General features: G+C 44.4%; 1 protein-coding gene across 4 annotated transcripts in view; it reads right to left on the reverse strand.

Moving 5' to 3' along the window:
* CROCC2 (ciliary rootlet coiled-coil, rootletin family member 2) overlaps window positions 1-19,661 on the reverse strand; it is an 87,283-nt gene that overhangs the window by 1,893 nt on the left and 65,729 nt on the right. For all 4 annotated transcript variants that reach the window (XM_088670792.1, XM_060274572.2, XM_035133879.3 and 1 more), the window contains 6 exons: window positions 17,200-17,320; window positions 15,613-15,776; window positions 13,279-13,719; window positions 10,446-10,595; window positions 948-1,079; window positions 270-449 (listed from right to left, as the gene is read on the reverse strand). In XM_088670792.1, coding sequence (XP_088526918.1) covers window positions 270-449; window positions 948-1,079; window positions 10,446-10,595; window positions 13,279-13,719; window positions 15,613-15,776; window positions 17,200-17,320 — 1,188 coding nt within the window. The remainder of the gene's footprint in view (window positions 1-269; window positions 450-947; window positions 1,080-10,445; window positions 10,596-13,278; window positions 13,720-15,612; window positions 15,777-17,199; window positions 17,321-19,661) is intronic.

A 19,661-nucleotide genomic window follows, 5' to 3' on the forward strand; every position in this document is an offset into this window, starting at 1 on the left:
GGAAGCATTTGGGAGGAGGAATCCATGAACAATGGTGCATTGTCTCTTTCCTCAGTGTCCTCACCCTTTTGACTTCAAAAATGTCCATACTCCCAGTTCTTCCCCCTACTTCCAACCATCACCCCAGTTCTCACCTCAAAACTCCAAATATCATTACAAAATTTTGCAAAACACTTTTAATTTGCACAATAAATTCTGGTCACAGAACCTGGGCATCACTGGGGAATTTGGAAATGAACAGAAATATCCAGTCTAGTTCTCCACTCTACCTGCTCCTCCAAGCTCTTCACTCTCTGCCGGTGAGTTCTCTCTCGTGACTCCAGCTTACGTTCGGACTGGAGCTGTGCACTGTGAAGCCTCTCTGTTTCCAACTCCATGTCTAGCTGATGCCGGGATGTTAGAGCCATCAGTTGTTGAGCATGTGTTCGTTCCAGCTCTGCAATCTTGGCCTAGAGTAAGCACACAATAGGGTCCAGCTCTTGAGGTTGTGATCCTGATACCTGCTGAATACTTTTGCTTTAGTCAAATGATCCTCTGGAGCTCTTAGATCTGTTTCCTCTCATTGCAAGACTAGGAAGAAAGGGCCCATACAAGAAGACCAACATAATCGGCCCTTTTAGGATCAGTCCAGTACACAGGTAAATTCTGGAATGTGCTCTCAGCCCTATGGTCCCAGTGCATTTGAAGCTCAGGTGGAAAACTGCTGTTAGGGCGAAGGGGCACAATTAAGAACCTGCTCAGCTGCCCTCCTCTCTCCATCCTTTTAGTCTCCACAATATGTGTAACCTTTCACTAGGTAGCACCCACAGCACCCACTCTCTTTCATGTTTTTCATATCACCCTGCTCAGCCTTGGCATGTGCCTTCTCACGCCTCATGTCCCTTCAGACCAGATCCTTTCATGTCCTCCTGCTTTCCCCCTTCCAGGTTCAGTAAGTCCTTGCTGACCTGCAGGTGTTCATTTTGCCTCAGGGTATCCTCCAATTCCTCTTGCAGGCTGTTCAGGGACCGGTCCAGTTGTTCCCTCATGTGACTCAACCGAAATGTGTCATCTTCCTTCCTGAATTTCTCATGCTCTGCCTGCAGAGGAGACACCACAATCCCTTATCCAGTACCTGGCACAGCTCAGATACTGCCATCGCATGCTTTTTCTCCCCACACCTGGTGGAAATCTGGGGGAAATCCTGACAAGTTTGAAGGTGCTAAAGTTTGCAAAGAATTCGTTTAGTGAAAAATTCATCTTGCAAATCGCGGTTTCCCATAGGAATGCATTGAAATTTAATTAATGTGTTCCTATGGGCAAAAAAAGAAATTCCAATGCATTCCTATGGAAAACCGCGATTTGCAAGACGAATTTTTCACAAAACGAATTGACTCGCGGAACGAATTTAATTCGTCTTGCGAGGCACCACTGTAATTAAATCCACAATACCTATTCAGTTTGGCACTTGCAAAAAACAGCTCAGTTAGCTCCAGGTCAGACACAACTGCAGAATTATATTTTGTTTTCTCTCTGTTTCTAAAATTCGTCCCCAATACACAACACCGTGAATTTGTCCTGTGAGCTTAAAAGTCATACTTGACACTGCAAATTTTGTGTTTATGTGGAGAGTGCTGGGCAGTCATTTCCAGATAAAACCCATTATAGTCAAGGAAGAATGACTTCACAGGAAAATGGCAAAAGAACAGCCAGAAATGAGAAAGAATGAGGACGAGGGAGAACTTAATGAAAATCAAAAGTGATTCTTAGAAAGTGACTCCAAGGAACCATGCTGAAGGTCACGCCGAGGCAAATGAGTGGAGAAGATGCCTTCACCAACTTCATTAGGAATGGGGGGGGGGCTGTGAAGTGGTTATTCTGGACTGTAGGGTTAAAAAAGGGAGAAAGAGAATAAGGCCAGGGCAAAGGACAAAATGGCCATCCCGTTCTATGTACAGAAGCCAAGTGGGCTGACAGTTGAATCTTACTTCGATATTGGTGATGGATCAGGGCAGAGCGTTCTGTCCTCCACCACGTCACTTCTCCCAGCATATCCTGCCCGAGGTGCCCACATCACTGTGAATAATGGCCAGGCCAGGCCAGGCCGGGAAGAGTCATTGTCAGAAAAATTAATGGAGGGCACATTCGGTCTGTAGTCCTGTGAAAACTTTCATGCCACATTGAATGCAGGGAGACTTGCCTCTTGCATGAGTAAACATGCACAGGGCCAGCCTACCTGTGGGCGTGAATGGGATGGATAACTGGATGCAGGTATTAATGGAGGAGATGATCTACTGAAGTGAACAGGCAGGATACAAAAATGATTAACAATTCAAGTTTGGTGAAGGAAAGCAACACAAAAAAGAAACGTCCTATGCAAAGATAGAGATGCTGGTGGGACATGGATAAGAAAGGATACATTAGCCTTCTACAACCCACTGCCCCTGCCTGGATGTTGGAGACTACAGCTCCAGCAATGCCTGACCATACTGGCTGGGGCTGAAGGGAACAGTGGTCCCTTCATCCTATTAACCCCATGGAAGTGGCCCATATAAATCCCAAGGTTATTATACACAAAAGAAATGTAGGATGGCGGAGAAATCTGATGTGTGCTAAGTCCCTACCTGTATTCATTGTATACATATGATTGTGTAACATCTGACAGGTCTACTGCAATTATTAAGATTGCAGATGACACCACCATAATGGGTCTAATAACAAGTGGAGACGAATCAGTGTATAGAGGGGAGGTCCAAAAAATATCTACATGGTGCCTAGAGAACAACTTGCACCTTAATACCAGCGAGACAAAGGAGATGGTGTTGGACTTCTGGAGGAAGAAAGGAGAACTAGCCCCGCTGTACATAGGGGAGGGCTGTGTGGAGAGAGTCTCTTCCTTTAAATTCGTAGGACTTTATCTCAGTGAAGACCTTCCTTGGAAAATCAATACAACCCAGGTGGTTAAGAAAGCCCAACAGAGACTCCATTTCCAGTTTTGCGAAAGAACGATGTCAATCAACATTTGATTATCTCCTTCTACCGGTCCACAATGGAAAGTGTCCTTTCATACTGCATCACGATGTGGTACACTGGCTTGACATCAACGGATAGGAAGTGCCTACAGAGGGTGGTGAATACAGCTCAAGATATTATGAGCTGTCCTGTGAATCCGCTGGATGACATCGTGGAAGACCGTTGCCTCAGGAGAGTGAGGAAAATTCTTAGGGATGATTCACACCCTGGCTGGCACTTTTTTGATCTCCTGCTCTTGGGCAGAAGATATAGAAGCATGATTAGTCGCACCAACAGGGTAAAAAATAACAGCTTCTATCTGTGGGCTGTTAGGCTGCTGAATGAAAAGATAACAACAGGGCAACTGACTTTCGGGTTTGGTGGGTGTGCATCAGTAAATGAGGGGAGTTAAGACTAAGAGAGCTGAGTGGGGGTGCTCGTGTAATCTCACTGTATACAAGTTGTACAAGTGACAATAAAGTATTTCAATTTCAAATCTGATTCAGTACACACTTAAAGCTGTATTTATCAGATTCACACCTTTTGAAATTGTATGAGAACCAAAGCATAACCATCCTTCAAAATTTGCACTTATCCAAATTTTGTGATGCAGGTATCCCACCCCCACCCCACCCCAAAAAAGATTGTGAAAATGCACATACAATGGAACCTTGGTTTTTTAGCTTCTCGGAAGCTGAATTTTTCATGTGGATTTTACAAAGAAAATTCACGATTCATTGCAGAAATGTGGGAAATGAAATTTAAGAGTGGAAAAATGAGAAACTGAGGGAGCCAAACTTGATGGATCCTTCCATCCCTTATCAGGGGACCTGTTTTCCTCTATGAAATGTTGGGAGGCTACAGCATTTTATGAAAGAAAGCAGAAACATGTGAACATCGGGTTTAAGTCCTTGTACAGTACTTCTTCAAGGATGATGACAGAACTGTTTATCGTGAAACATTACAATTGCTGGGTCAGGGAAAGCATCCATATAGTCCAACATTCTGCATCCAACAGAATACTGCAAAACTCACAAGCGGCAGCAAAACTCACAGAGTCCAATAGAGAGTTTTCCATTCTCTGTGGGCTTGCTGAAGCCCCTGTGAATCAGAGATACTTTGCAGTGGAATCACGTGGTTGCATTTACAGCTGCCATGGTCCATAGATACTGCCTGACCCATCCTGCATGAAATTTGCCTAATTCTTTTAAAAACCACCTAAGCTAGACACTTTGCTGAAGGCTTATGAAGCTCATAGACTTTAACTGTGGATGCTATCCAAAGGTTTAACACAAATGGAGGAAGGTAACACCAAATGTCAGTTATACTTCTTTGCCAGCTTCTAGGTTCTTTCTTTCTTCTTTGGCGATCACTCGTAGCCGAGCAAGATTGTCTTCCATAAACACGGTTTTAACAATGCATCCGTAAGTGACTGTGGAGGCCAATTCTGGATCCACACGTCCTTCCACAGTGGGGACATAGGTTTCCGGGTGGGAGTTGATCATGGTGTGGATTTGCCAAGCGTGCCTTCCTCTTAGCAGGTTTCTCAGTTGCGTCCTGAGATCGAGTGTCTTTACATGCTAGCTGGCCTTAAGTAAACCACCACTGGATCCGAAGGTGCCACCCCTTCCTTTTAAAGAAATCTGGGTTAAGGAAAAGCATGGCAAATCCAGCCTGTTCCACCTACCCTCCTTCTTCACCACATTGCTTTAGCTGTCTAGCCATCTCGGATAGAATTGAGATCCAGATCCAAAAAGAGTAAACTATAATGCCGGAAGAAGCAAGGCTCCCCTATGGGGAGGGGAAAGAGAGGGGCAGAATTGAATCGAGGGTGGGGAGAGTTAGTGGCACTGTGCTATGTAGAGGGAGAAAGCTTCCCAATAACTGTTGGGGTGATGGGATATTCTGTTCCTTTAAAATTCCATGCAAAACTTACAGAAGAAAACATTAAATAGAGGAGGGGGGTGGGGAGAGAGAGAGAGAAGCAAAATCCAGAATAAATAAACGGCCACATCCGGATTTCCCCTCTGGAGACATCAATAAAGAGTTTTATGAGCTTGATATGAATTACCCTCCCTGGCCATTTACAGCTGATCTTCTGGAACTCATTAACTAGCTTCTCCCCTTCCTCCAACCCAGGGAAAGGGGTTGTGCATGGGGGAATTCAGGGGCACGGCACACAAGGCTATTTTATGCTTGCAGAGATAAATGCTTGTAATGCTGTTTTGCCATAACAGAAAAACATCATATTCGTCACCCTCTTCATTTCTACAGCTAGACAAATCCATTAAAGATGAACAATAAATAATTTCTGGAAAATGCCAAGCCTGGCCCTTCCTAACACTTGGGCCTGGCAAGGACATGCTTTAACTCTTCCTAGGGAAGTTGACATCTGCTGGAGATGGCACATCCCCATTCGCTGAGGCATTGCAGTACAATTTTAATACAGACCATACACATATCCAGGGGTTATAGAATAAGCTACAGCTATCTGGAATGGTCAAGAATGTAGTATAGTATCTCACAGCTGGTGGATCAATATATTAACTTGAATAAGAAATACCTTGGATATCTTTTTTCTTTTTATGCTGACACTATTTTAAGAATAGCAGTAAGGGATACCCAATGTATTTTATTATGGGCATATAAAGTACTAGAAAATTGGGTTTCCAAAAAAGAAAAGGAAAAAGAAAGAAAAGATAGGAAGGCAGTTCAGGATGAGGAATTGGGCAAATAAACAGACGAAGTTGCAAACATTAAACTCTATACCACACAGAAGGCACTACTGGTGCTGAAAGATAAAAACTTGCCCAAAGTCACACAACATAGTTGTGGCTGGCACAGAATTTAAATCCAAGCCCACGGGATCACAGCTCAACCTTCTATTCTATTGGACCACACTGGCTCCAACATCAAATAACGATAAGGCCAAAGCTGTGCCCAGGACATGTCTGGTTGATCGATCTCATGATCCTGACGGATCACCTCCCCCCCAAAAAAGCTCAACAACTTTGGTGAAGGCTCCCCACAAAAAGCTCATCAACTTTGGTCAATCCAATGGGTAGATCACTGCCAGTGTTTTTATAGTGGGAGTAGATCGCAGTCTCTTGGGAGTTGGACACGCCTGTGCTATGGCAATTGTTCCATCAGAACAAGCACTTCACGGGAACATACAAGCACAAACAAGCACTTCGCCTACCTCATAGCACTTTGTCACAGGTATTGGTTTTGGCGGTTAGGCATTGGAAATTGCGTTAGAGCTGAGGAGGGTAGGTAGCGCCATCACCTGCCCTGCAAATGGAGGAGTATTCCGTTAAAGGATTCCAGGGGCGTGGCCTCGTCCGAAGCCTGGGGAGGTTAGGGCCTTAAGGCACGCCCCTAACGGTGATCACAGGAGGAGTTCCGGTTGATGTACACCACTGGGCTCCTTACTGGTGGTTAACTCTTCCTGGACGTCCAACGCACGGGTTGGAGTCGGACATAGACGGTTAGGGTCCAATGCCTAAGCCAATACCGCTCAACATCCGTAACCAATAAAGTTGTGGCCTTTTCGCCCATTTAAATCTATCTGGTGTGTTTAGGGTCTTTATTCTCACAGGGATGGAGGGACATTGCCACACAACAATCTTCCCTCTCCTTACCCTGTGTGCTGTTCTGGAGGTTCTTGTTATTTATATCTGGCCCATGAGTCACCGACGGATGGCAGCACCTGGTGCTCAGCAGTTATGAATGGATCACGTAATGCAAGACCAACAAAGATGTGGACAACTTCATGTTACAGCAAAGTGGAAGGGTGTATTTCAGAGATAAGCTTTAAACAAAGGAAATTCTCATTGGTGGTATCCATTATTTGGAAATGTGGAAACCACTGGGTATTTGGGAGACTGAGGAAACAAAACAAGTTGCCTCTCTCCCCTCTTGTGTGATAAAAATATATAATTAAAGAACCAACCATCTGTCATCCTTACATTTCCCTTTGTGCTGTGTAATCTCCACTGAAAATCACCCCAAGCTCCTGTTTGCCCCAGGAGGTGAATAACAGTTTGGGAGAGAGCAATTTTCATCTTGACTACAGTGCAGGGAGGGTTAAACACCCATAGTCCCGATTCTCCCTACCCTTATAGCTGCTATTAAAATAGCAATAATCCAGGCACATTAAATGTATTCACACATGGAACATACTGTCTACTTTATTCCTTAGGGCTACAAAGATGCCCAATTTCAGGGGTGATTTATCCACTGAGTACGTTGGTCTGCAAATCAGAGGCTGATTTATAGAGTAAAGGTAAAGGTAAAGGGACCCCTGACCATTAGGTCCAGTCGCGGATGACTCTGGGGTTGTGGCGCTCTTCTCGCTTTATTGGCCGAAGGAGCCGGCATACAGCTTCTGGGTCATGTGGCCAGCATGACTAAGCCACTTCTGGTGAACCAGAGCAGCACACGGAAACGCCGTTTATCTTCCCGCTGGAGCGGTACCTATTTATCTACTTGCACTTTGCTGTGCTTTCGAAATGCTAGGTTGGCAGGAGCAGGGACCGAGCAACGGGAGCTCACCCCGTCGTGGGGATTCAAACTGCCGACCTTCTGATTGGCAAGTCCTAGGCTCAGTGGTTTAGACCACAGCGCCAACCGTGTCCCTGATTAATAGAGTAGAGCTGCTGAAAAGAAACCAGATTTAGGTACCGAGGCAAAGTTTGTAGCCTAAAGTCTAATTGCATATTCAGGAGATGAGAAAGGATGCTTTTGAGCCCCACTCCTGCAAGCTCTGGTTTGGATACTCACAGAGCTTGACCATGGTATGGTATTCCCTACCCAAAACCCTCCTCTAATCTTTCAAATGCAGTATAGACAACTGTGACATAGAAATGTGGTATCTCACAGTACAACTCAGTATCAAAAGTGTAGCTAAAATGGAAGGATTTCTGGCACTATTGTGTTAGGCTAAACTTTAATGACATGACCTCTTACAGGCAAATGCACCTCAAAATGGGGAGTTGCCTAGGAGGCAGCCCTGAATATTTCTTGCTGTTCCCACTCACTTCAGATTGCATCTGGAGGCAGCAATCTATACATTCCGGTTGTATCAAGCTGGTTGGGAACTGAAGCAGCCCACTCCCTGCTAAAAATGCAGCAGAGAGTACAAGTTTGTTGACAAAGTAGGGAGAAGGGACAAGGATTGACTAAAGATGTGGAAACTTCTACATATAGATTTTTTTGGGGGGTTGGGGGTTGGGGGGGACAAAGGTTGACTTGAAGAGGCTTACATGAACTTTAGGAGAAGGATCTGCCACATGGTTTGGATTTTGTTTCTCCATCACTACAGCTAATTAGGCTGATCCAAGAGTGCCCCTGCTGATACCAAACACATGTGTGACAAATTATTTCTGTGAACTTGAACCAGCTCCTTGGAGCTGTGTGTTGTTGGTTGCTTCTCTGAAGAGGAGAGGAAAGCAGGTAGCCTGAGGATGTGCATGCATAAATGTGCGCTTGTGAGAGCTGAGATTTTACTTTAATGAAGAGTTCTGAATGCATTATTTGGACTGCATTCAAAGAATCTGAGAGCAGTAATTTTGTGTGTACTGGGAAGTCATTGGACAGGGGCCATGAAACAAAAGTTATACCCAACAAACACACTCTCTCCACTTGCAGAAAGTGACAGAAGTTCTGTGCCTGAAGCGACAGAAAGGGACTGAGCAAGGTTCTCTTTTCATCTCTACATTTTTCAAAACAGCCATGTGAAAGGTCCATACCCTGTAGTGTAAACCACTGAATAGCACATGCATTTACCCATATAGCCTAAAAGCAAATTAATAGAAGTTTATTACTGATATCTATCCTTTGAAACCTAAAGATGCAGAGTGCCATAAGCTACAAGTATGCATTCTTGTGAAGGGATATAACTATGTAAGAATAAGCATTGTATTTTTTAAATTTCTCATATTTCTTCACTATAATTCTATACATTAAATGTCAGCCCAAAGCAATTATTTTATCAAGGTCCCCGTAAGCATTTTCAAATACACTTCTGTCACTAGATGGAAAAAGCTGAATAAGAATCGAGGAATTGTTAGAATGTTTTAAAAAGCTGTTCAACCTTCTTTGTGTGCCTCCCATCTTCTGATGATTAGAGGTTGCTAGTTAACTGCATAAAATTATATTTTTTGCAGGGAGAAGGTTATTTGTCAGAATCTACCATTTTTGCTAAGATTTTGACCAAGCTGGATGAGGTTCTATTGAGGGAGATACCAATACATCATCCACGAAACACTTCCTGGAGTTACCAAGGAAGGAAATTGTTCTCTTATTTTTAAAAGTCTGTATCTTAACAAATCCAATTCTGTCATGATTGCTCTAGAATAGGAAGGGAATTAAAATAAGTAATTAGATTTGCATCAAAAGTGTCTCCAATAGACTCCTTCAGCTCAGAATCTCTTAACTAAAGTTTCATCCTAGCTAAACGAGGCCTGGGTTCAGGCCCCATGGGAGGCGCATAATGCCCTTAGAATCTGCTTTGGGGCTTCAGCCTTAACCTATTGCTAGGGCTCAGATGATGTCAGGGGCTGGACTGAGGAGGAATGGTGGGGACCTTCCCCTGAACCTTCCTGAGAACAGGACAGTATAAATTTAGAACAGTGGTTTGCAGAAGGGCGTAGTTCAGAGGCTGCAGGGGGCAGAAGCTGGGAAATATTGGGAGAGGAACAGCAGGAAGAAGAAGCACCAGGGGAGAGACAGCTGACAGACTCAGTGTCCCTGGAAAGCATTCCTGCCCTCCCCCGCCAGGACTAGGCATGAATTGCGGGTAGTAGAACAGAGAGCTCAGAGGCAGAAAGCTCAGATTAGCTGACGCAGGGGTGACATAGAATAGGGACGACATAGGCGGGTGGGACTTTACTTGGAGCGGCGCCATTATTTAGGGAAGGCTGCATTCCTTCATTGCTCTCTGTGAATTATTGAATCAATTGCTTGGTAAGAACTTTTATCGTTTCTCTGATTCTTGGCTGCCACCACGGGAGGGATCTGATTCCCCGAAGCCTGACAGAAGAAGGCAGTTGATAATATTCCTGAATGCTCAGGTGGGTATAATTCCCTTCTTCAACAAAACTGTGCACTTGAAAGATGAGATGGAACAATAGGTTCTGCAAAGGTGAGTAGGGTTGCCAGACTCAATAGAGGACAGGACTTCTGTGCCTTTAATTGCCCTGCTCTCTTTTGAGTCTGGAAACCTTAAAGAGAAAGCATCAGACCCTTTGCTTGGAAATTAAACAATTCCTAAATTTGCATAGGGTTAGAAAAGGAAGCTTTGTCACTCATCAGCAGTGAAAGCACGGGGACTCTCCAAAAGATGCTTGTTAGATGTGGCCTGTGCTTCAATCCATATAATCACAAGTGTGAGATAGCTACATCCACAAGACCACTGTCTCTTGCTTCATCCTCCTCTCCTCATCATTACTCACTTCCTGGAAATGTTCCAACTGCCCTTCCAGGTTTCTGCATCGCAGCTCCATCTCACCCAGCTGATCTTGCAGCAAATGTACTTTATCCGTCAAACTATGGTTCTGCCTCTTGCTTTCTGACAATGCATGCCGCATCGAGTCCAAGCGATCCTGAAACAAGGGAAAAAGAAATCCATTGAAACAGAATGGACCTACTAAAGATGGGAAACTCTTTAAAGACTTTTCATGTGAAAAAGAAAATGAACTTATGATATCTGGGTTTGAGGACTGAAGAAAATAGTGGTTTATAGAAAATGGAATTGTTGGATGTTACCTTGGAGTGTTCTCGAAGCTACGAACATGAGTTTGACCAAACTGCGGGAGGCAGTGCAAGACAGGAGTGCCTGGCGTGCTATGGTCCATGGGGTCACGAAGAGTCGGACACGACTAAACGACTAAACAACAACAACCTTGGAGTGGATGTTTTAAACAATTTTCTATATATAGCTGACAGACGAAGAATTGGAAGCTCTCTTTTTTCCTTTTAGCTTCCTTTCCTCTTTTCTTTTCATTTCTTTTGTGTTTTTATTTAGATTAGTGTTTTATCTTTCATTAAAAAGGTATTGGATATTTGATATTAATCTTTGAATATTTTCTTTCAAACTTTAATAAATCTATTGAAGGGAAAGAAAGAAACAGAATGGGCCAAAACCACTTGGTTGAATTGATATGTACTGTTTGTGGTGAGATTTATTGGTCAAATAACTTTTTTTGTGTGATTCGTACATACACAGCCAAATCATCATGCTGCCTCTAGTCTTTTGTCAGTTCAAGCCAGCAGAAAGGAGCTAATTGTCATGCTGGAAAGTGTTTTACCCTCTGTATGGACAATCCCTCCAGAAAAGAATTAGGAACGCAAGACGCTGTCTTATATCAAGTTGGACCATTGGACCATCTAGCTCAGTACTAGCCTGTACAAATTGGCAGCTGCTCTCCATTGTTTCAGGCAGGGCACTCTTTCAGTCTCACAAAGAGTTTCCAGGGACATTATGCATGAGAAGCATGTCATCTACCACTGAGCTATGGCCCATCCAGATTATTTACATCTAGGTGATTGCTAAGTGTTGGTTTAATCATGGAGGTATGGCAAAAAGGATCTGCATTTTGGAATTTTCCCTATGAGTTGTTAGGCACAGACGTGATACAACCCAGTGTAAAGAGTCTTTCCAACATACAGTGGTGCCTCGCTAGATGAATTTAATTCGTTCCACGGGTCAATTCGTATAACGAAAAATTCATCTAGCAAATCCCATAGGAATGCATTGATAACAATTTTTTTTTTGCCCATAGGAACGCATTAATTGAATTTCAATGCACTCCTATGGGAAACCGCGATTCACTAGACGAATTTTTGGTAAAACGAATTTGTCTAGCGAGGCAACCTCCGCTCGAAAAATCTCTTCGTTAAGCGAAAAATTTGTCTTACAGGGCATTCATCTAGCGAGGCACCACTGTACGTTAAGATTTTGTGCTGTCTGATCAGAATGTTGAGTATTTGCCATGCATTGAAGCAAGTAGATATAGGCACTTAGGCTAGCCCAGGGGTCAGCAAACTTTTTCAGCAGGGGGCCGGTCTACTGTCCCTCAGACCTTGTGGGGGGCTGGACTATATTTTGGAAAAAAATATGAACAAATTCCTATGCCCCACAAATAACCCAGAGATGCATTTTAAATAAAAGGACACATTCTACTAATGTAAAAACATGCTGATTCCCGGACCTTCCGCGGGCCGGATTTAGAAGGTGATTGGGCCGTATCCGGCCCCCGGGCCTTGGGGACCCCTGGGCTAGCCTTTTCACTTCATTGGCTCCAATAATTTTAACCGCAGCCTCTGTCTCAGATACTCTTGGAGACAGCCTATGGCTATTCCCAACTTCCACAGGGCTTTTGAAGCAGGCAAAAACTCAGCTCTTTCAATTAGTTTGCAATTTCATAAGTTTCTTGGGAGGAATGGGTGGAGAGAATATTTTGTACAAAACAATAGGGCCTGTAGAAACTCCAGCGGATCCAAGCCAAAGCATGAAAACTTTCCTGGAGTCACCCAACACTAGGGTCAGGGGAGAAATTTGACTCTGTTCACAGTATAGGTGAATTTACCAAATGCACACTTTCCAGAACAATATGCAAACTGAAACACAGCCATCATTCAAAATTTGCACTTCTCTGAATTTTGCAGTGAAGTTCTCCATCCAAGCAATGTGTTGGGTAAGGTGTGCATAAAAATGCATATATTAGCGAAAATACCATACAAAAAGGCATCATATCAGGGAAACCTGCTTGCAAAAATGTGTATATTTGTCAAAACTGCATGCAAAATGTGTTTATTGGGAGCACTAAAATGCTGGTGAATTGTCATAAGGGTTGTTTTATTAAGAAACAAAACAAAAATTCCTGCAGAAATTTGGAGTACTGAAGATAAGGCTAGAAAAAAGAAATTGAGCGAACCAAAAATGGACAGATTCATCTATTCCTACCCAACACACACTATGTTACCCTAATATATTGTACTTGTGCACCCATGCACAACATAAAACAGTTAGGCCCTTCATTTTTCCTTACATATATTATTCTGAATGTGCCACCCCTTGCAATTTGCGGTATCATAAGGAAATAGGGGTAGATTATTTGGGGAGAAGGTGGCCACTGGAGGTAGCAGGTGCTAAGCATTGGGGTGGGACTGGTCTACACAACACTTTTTACAGGAGGGCACATACTATTTGGCTCAGAATAGATGCTATCTCTCCACACACAAACAGGCAGTGGCTGAACATTTGAAGCAGCCGGTTCCTCCTACCTGGAGTAGCCGACGGTCTTGCTCTGCAGCAGTCAGGGCCCTTTGGAGTTGGGAGACGTTCTCCTGGAGGGAGGAGGAGCCAGCGGTAGCATCAGACAGAGCTTGAGACAGGCTTTGCACCCGGTCCTTTAGGTGGCTTTCTGTGCCTTCAGTCCTGGCCAGAGAATGGGTCAGGTGGTCTAGCTCCTGCTGCAGTTGGGTGGTTTTGCTCTCTTTGTCTCCCAACTGGCAGCAGAGCACCTGGGTCTGCTCCTGCAGGGACTGGATCTCTGCATCCCGCTCAGTCAAGCTGAGCTCGGCCCGCTGCAGTTCTCCTTCAGCAGCCCTGCGGCTCAGATCCAACTTGGTGGCCCTACTCTCTGCCGCCTCCAGGACTTCCTTCAGCTTCCACTTCTCTGTCTCTAGCTTGGCTTCCTTGGTTTTCAACTTGTTGACTTTCTCCTAGAATAAACAAAAGCAGCATGAGCACCACTGTCCACTTTTGCTTTGGCCCAGACTTGCAGAGGAAAAGGAGAAAGTCCTTTGTGAACAAGACTGGGTGCCATTGCAGCCTTGCTGTGCAGGTGCAAGAACCAGCACTCTATGCAAACTCTGTGTGTGAATGTGTACCCATTTATAAAGCAATGAGAAATGAGTGCAGGTCTGATTCAATATATTCTGCTGCCTGGTGCAAAGGATAACAGGGCACCCTCCCCCAATCCATGTACACCCATCAACCCGAGGGCCACATATTTTGGGAGGTGCAGGGCAGGCTAGCTTAGGGTGCTCAAGGGCAATGTAGGTGGGCCTCCACCCCCACCATCAGTATGTGCTGCCTGAGACAGATGCTTCACCTTACCTAATGGTGTACCCTGAGTCAGTCTGCTGATAAAATATCTGAGCTTCAAAGAGAGGTGTAAAATAAAAGAAGGGGACTTCAGGCTGCACATTAGCGATGTGTGCTGCCATTACTGGTCAGGAGTGTTGAAAGGGTGAGCAACACTCCCAAGCTCATTTATTTACCAGCCCAGGACCCAGGACTAAGCTGCAGCATTCAGGATGGTCCCAACACCCACCTCGCGCACCGCCAGCCTCTAGCCACCATCTGGATAAAAGCGCCACCACCCAGCATATTGCCAAGATCACAATGTGAATTACAGACCCCGTTTACATGGAAACTTACCACATCACACAGCCTTATGGTAGCATTACAGAGAGAAATGGAAAGAATCAATATTTTTTTATGGAGACAGGTGATAATGTACACAGGATGAAACTCCACCCAAACAGTCCATGTTAGCCCAAGCAGTCAACACAGCCAGACCCTTGCTTGAGGGTGCCAGTTGGAATAAAAAGTGTTCTTTAAACAGCTGGGTAAAGTCCCCTTCAGAAGAAGAAAAAGCAGCAATTCTTCCGCTGGGGTTTCTCTAGCACTAATTTGCTCACACCTCTATTTTAAGAACCAGAGTAGGTAATTTGTGTGCACATTAAAGCAAGTTATACCCTTATACCCCACTACTCACTGCTTAGCTCTTTACAAACCCCCTTTAGCTCTTGATTTTTTAAAAAATATATTTTTATTTATAGATCTTTGAGATATCTGTATTTAAAATATGCAGTTAAAGTGCCTTGTAGCTCAACTCTGTGCATATCTACTAAAAAGGAAGTCCCAGCATCTACATCTTAGGATTAGCATCTTGGGTTGCAATATTATTAACTTCTCTTCCCCCACTCTGTAGGGCATTTTGCCATCAATTAATGTTAGGACTGCTTTGAGAGTTTAAACACAAGGTATTTTAAAGCGTACACCTAAAACTGCAAAGTGTGGATGAGAAGAAAGCATTCAGAAATGTGTATCATACAGGTATGCTCATACAGGTACGCAAGGGCTGGCTACAGCAGTGCACACTCCATGGCAAACCTAAGTTTATGGACACACAACATATGAAATGGCCTTTAGGAGGGAGCAGCCCCGTGACATGTCACTGAATGTAGCCATGTTCAAATATATAAAAGGATGTCATATAGAGGAGGGAGAAAGGTTGTTTTCTGCTGCTCCAGAGAAGTGGACACGGAGTAATGGATTCAAACTATAAGAAAGAAGATTCCACCTAAACATTAGGAAGAACTTCCTGACAGTAAGAGTTGTTCGGCAGTGGGATTTGCTACCAAGGAGTGTGGTGGAATCTCCCCCTTTGGAGATCTTTAAGCAGAGGCTTGACAGGCATATGTCAAGAATGCTTTGATGGTGTTTCCTGCTTGGCAGGGGGGTTGGACTGGATGGCCCTTGTGGTCTCTTCCAACTCTATGATTCTATGAATGCCTTTCCTCTCCAGGGAGAGGGTTTCTGCCCACCTGCAGTTCCCTGTTCTTTTCCTGACAAATGTGCAAGTTGCGCTCCAGGGCTGCCACCTGATCTGCAAGGGCCTGCTGCGCCCTCTCCGCTTTCCGAGCCGTCTCCTCTTGCAGCATCAGCGCTGCCTGTGTGCTGCTTAGGCGCCCGTCTGCTCCCCGTTTGCCTGCAAGTGAAAACAAAAGGCTGCTTTTTAAAGGAAAGGATGGCTGCAGAATGGGGCGTGTACTTAAAAACCATTCATCCATGCACTCTTGCATTGCTTTGCCTGCCTGGCTAAGCTGAACCTATGCTTTGGGAAGGACACTGAATGTCCTTCCAGCTAAAAGCCACACTTACAAATTGCCATCCCTCCAGAAGGGAAGAAGCTGTCAACTGCCCTAAACCTAAAGAAGGATCTATTTGTACAACGGGGGTATGTCAGGAGGTGGGGGAACAAACCATTAGGGAAAGACAGCCTGCTGGCATATTTCTTGTTTTCTCCCAACTCCTCTGATATCCAATTATATGAAGGAAATCAGATTAGTATTTTACATGGCTAAAATTGTATGGTTGATTAAGGTTTCGCCCTGGGAATTGGCTTAGGAGCACCTGCCTCTCTGAGAGCAGAGACCCGCATGGCATTTGCTCTTTAGAACAAATTTTTAGAAATGTTCAATTTATTGTTGTTCAAAGTATACATGATATGCAAATCCATCCCCCCATTTTTACAAAAATGAAAAGCAGCTTTGGAGAGGTTGCCATTCTGAGCAAACAAACAGCAAGGGAGATGAATGCTTTATCGTTTTCCCCAACTTTACCAAGCTGTTTTCTGCCCTCCAGTGTTCCAGATGCATTTGTGGTTAAACACACACCTGGAACCTTCCCAAGTGAGCTGCTTGGGGTAACGATTCTGAAAAGACCAATGCTCTGTAGCAAAAGGGTTAAGGAAGCCTCTAGACTAGGGTGGTCCAACATGCATGTGGCCCTTGAGGCCTATTTTGGTAGCCCTTGGCCATGTTTGATGTCTTCCCAAAGCCAGGTAAGAGATGCACTGGGCTTTGGCAAGGAGGCGTGAAGGCTCTGACAGTGTCCTAGAGTCCTCCCACCTCCTTCCCAAAGCCTAGTTGGTGCTTTCCCAGCTTTGGGAAGGAGGTGAAAGGGCTCTAGGACCCTGCTGGAGCCTCATCCCTCCTTCCCAAACCCCAGCACCTTGCTTACCTGGCTTTGGGAAGGCAGCCTGAGGACTGAAGTGTGTGTGCCAAGTTTTGCACACACCCCACACGACAAGGCAGTGTGCGGCCTGCAGATTCCATCGTGACGTATTCTTGGTAGGAAAGCTTGGGCCGTCCTGCTCTAGACTGCGCTTTTCATTTTTAAAAATGCTAAGGCTTCATTACACACGCCTACATAGGGACATAGGAAGCTGCCTTCTACTGAGACAGATCATCTGATGTGACTGGCAGAAGCTCTCCAGAGGAGCTGTGAGCTGTGCCACAGCAAGCCAGCACAGAGTCGCATCAGCAAGATAAAGAAAGGAGGCACCCACAGAGAGGTATAGAAAATTATATGCAGAAAGGGATAAAGGATGGGAAGAAAGGAGAACATGCCTTCCTCACAGTCTGCTAGGAGCTTCTGGAGTTGCAGGATGCGACTTTTTGTCCGGTCACGATCAGATTCCATTTCATTCAGCTGACGGCTCATATTCATAATCTGAATCCTCAGGTCATCCTGGAAACAAGATATATAGACATTCTCTTGATATCCTTAGCTTCTCACCAGAGAAGACCAAGAAGTACACCTGGGATATGAAACTGCATTTTGTTATTTTAATGCACCCTTTTGCTATTTCTGTCCCATCATTTGGCTTCTCTGCAGCTTCTTTATCTTCCTTTACAACTCCTTTGACCTTGTCATCCAAGGGTCTAACTGCCTCCCAAGCTACCAATATATATATTTTAAAAAACCTTCTTCTTGTTGGAATACTAAGGTCCCATGCAGTTGGCAGCCTGCCATTTCACACAGTTGCTGTGGTATGCTTTCAATTGTTGGTAACATTTTTTTTTGACAATTAAGATTTCTAGTGTCAAAGAACAATCACCCTCTCGCCTTTTTAATCAGCGGATGATAGGCTCCTGCAGAATAAATGAATATAGCATGCAGAGTGCAGTCATCGGCAATATGTATCTGAGGTGGGGAGTGCTAAGGCACCAATCCCTTAGTCTGAGAACAGGGGCATTACAAGCATGTCCTGTTTTTCATCTATGAAATGTTGGAAAGCATGCTATTTTTTACGAATTAAGCATTACATTGAGTAGTCTTCCCTGAGACCGGGGCCTGAGGCAATAATCATTTGAAAACAACAGGCCTCACCAAAGTATTTCCAGGGCACACTACTTTCCTTTATGCACATCTATGTAGACTTACTCAAGGAAAAGTCACACTGAGTAAACACGAACAGTTAAGGTTGCAATCTGCATGACCCATTGAACTCAATGGGGTTTAATTTTGAGCAAAGGGGAATAGGCTACAAAGCTGCTAACTGAAAGATGTTATTGATTGTAGACATTCTTTTTGGTTACTGCATGTTAACACTGAACTCTAGGATCCTGGTGAGACAAGACAACAAAGCAAGGAATGCCTTAGATTTTATGCAGCCCAAAAGAATTAAAAAAAATTCTCCGTTTCTCCATTTGTCAGAAAGGCCACTGGATGATCTGATGCTATGATTATTGTGACAGACCATGTTTTTTTAATTATTCTGGTACAGTATAAATATTTATGCATTTTTATAAGAGGCATGCTTTTGAGCAATAAATAGCACATGACAGAGAAAGGGCTGAACTGCCCTTGAATGTTGCTAAACATATGTCTTCGAAGTCAACTTGGGGTCAAGCTGAGCTAGGCTGGCTCCTGCTAAACAGAACTGGGATAGCCTAATGGATTGTAAGGCAGGGCGAATGAAGTGGGTCCTTGCACAACCTAAGCAAACTAGTGGTCCTGAGCCTGCGCCCTGCCGGGGGTGGAATCTACTCTTCCTGTCTCTGGCCTGGGCTCAGAAAAGCATTGAAAACATGCATTGAAAAGGTCTAAAGTTCTGTGCTAAAAAACAATTACATTACATGGCTGTATTAAATCACACATTTTTTTACACATATTTACTTGACTTGCATGCTTTTGCTCTAGTTACAAAAAGTGTTTTGCAGAAATATGGATTTTTTTTAATGCCTTGTTTTTGGCAGGGGGTGGTCAGAGTGTCAGGACTGGGCATGGGGAAGAAAGCCTGAGACTTTTACGGCAAAATGCAAGTAGGCAGAGGATCAAGCCACAGGGAGAGGCTTGGAGCAGTGTGATCTCACATTGATCATTTCAGTTATATTTATTGGTCGTGCTTGTTTAAAATTTTCTAAGCCACTTTGTAATCTTTACATTGCTAATCTGTACCCATTATATATTTGGAGAACTGAGGCTGAGATGGTGATTTGTCCAAAGCTAGTAAATGAGTTCACAGCTGCAGTGGAGGCCTCTCCATCAGGATTCAAAACACTCCCCGAGCCACAACCCTCACTGGCCCTGCCTGTCTGGAAAATGTTCTAGCATTTTGTCTAATAGCAAAAAAAGAGAGTAAAGGTAAAGGACCCCTGGTCGTCTAAGTCCAGTCAAAGGCGACGATGGGGTTGTGGCGCTCATCTCGCTTTCAGGCCGAGGGAGGCAGTGTTTATCCACAGACAGCTTTCCGGGCCATGTGGCCACCATGACTAAACTGCTACTGGCGCACGGAGGAAACGCCGTTTACCTTCCCGCTGCAGCGGTACCTATTTATCTACTTTCACTGATGTCCTTTCAAAACTGCTAGGTTGACAGGAGGTGGGACAGAGCAACGGGAACTTCATGAACCGTCAACCTTCTGATCGGCGAGCCCAAGAGGCTCAGTGGTTTAGACCACAGCGCCACCCACGCCTGTTTTTTGTCTAATAGTGCCTCTTGCTTGTCTGGATAAAGGATAGAGATGGGAGTGTGAGTGTGCATAACACTAGCCTACTGTACTAAGGTAAAATTTGCATCCATTTCC

The sequence above is a fragment of the Zootoca vivipara genome, chromosome 5, assembly GCF_965207765.1.
Source record: "Zootoca vivipara chromosome 5, rZooViv2.hap1.1, whole genome shotgun sequence".
In the NCBI taxonomy this organism is placed as follows: domain Eukaryota; kingdom Metazoa; phylum Chordata; class Lepidosauria; order Squamata; family Lacertidae; genus Zootoca; species Zootoca vivipara.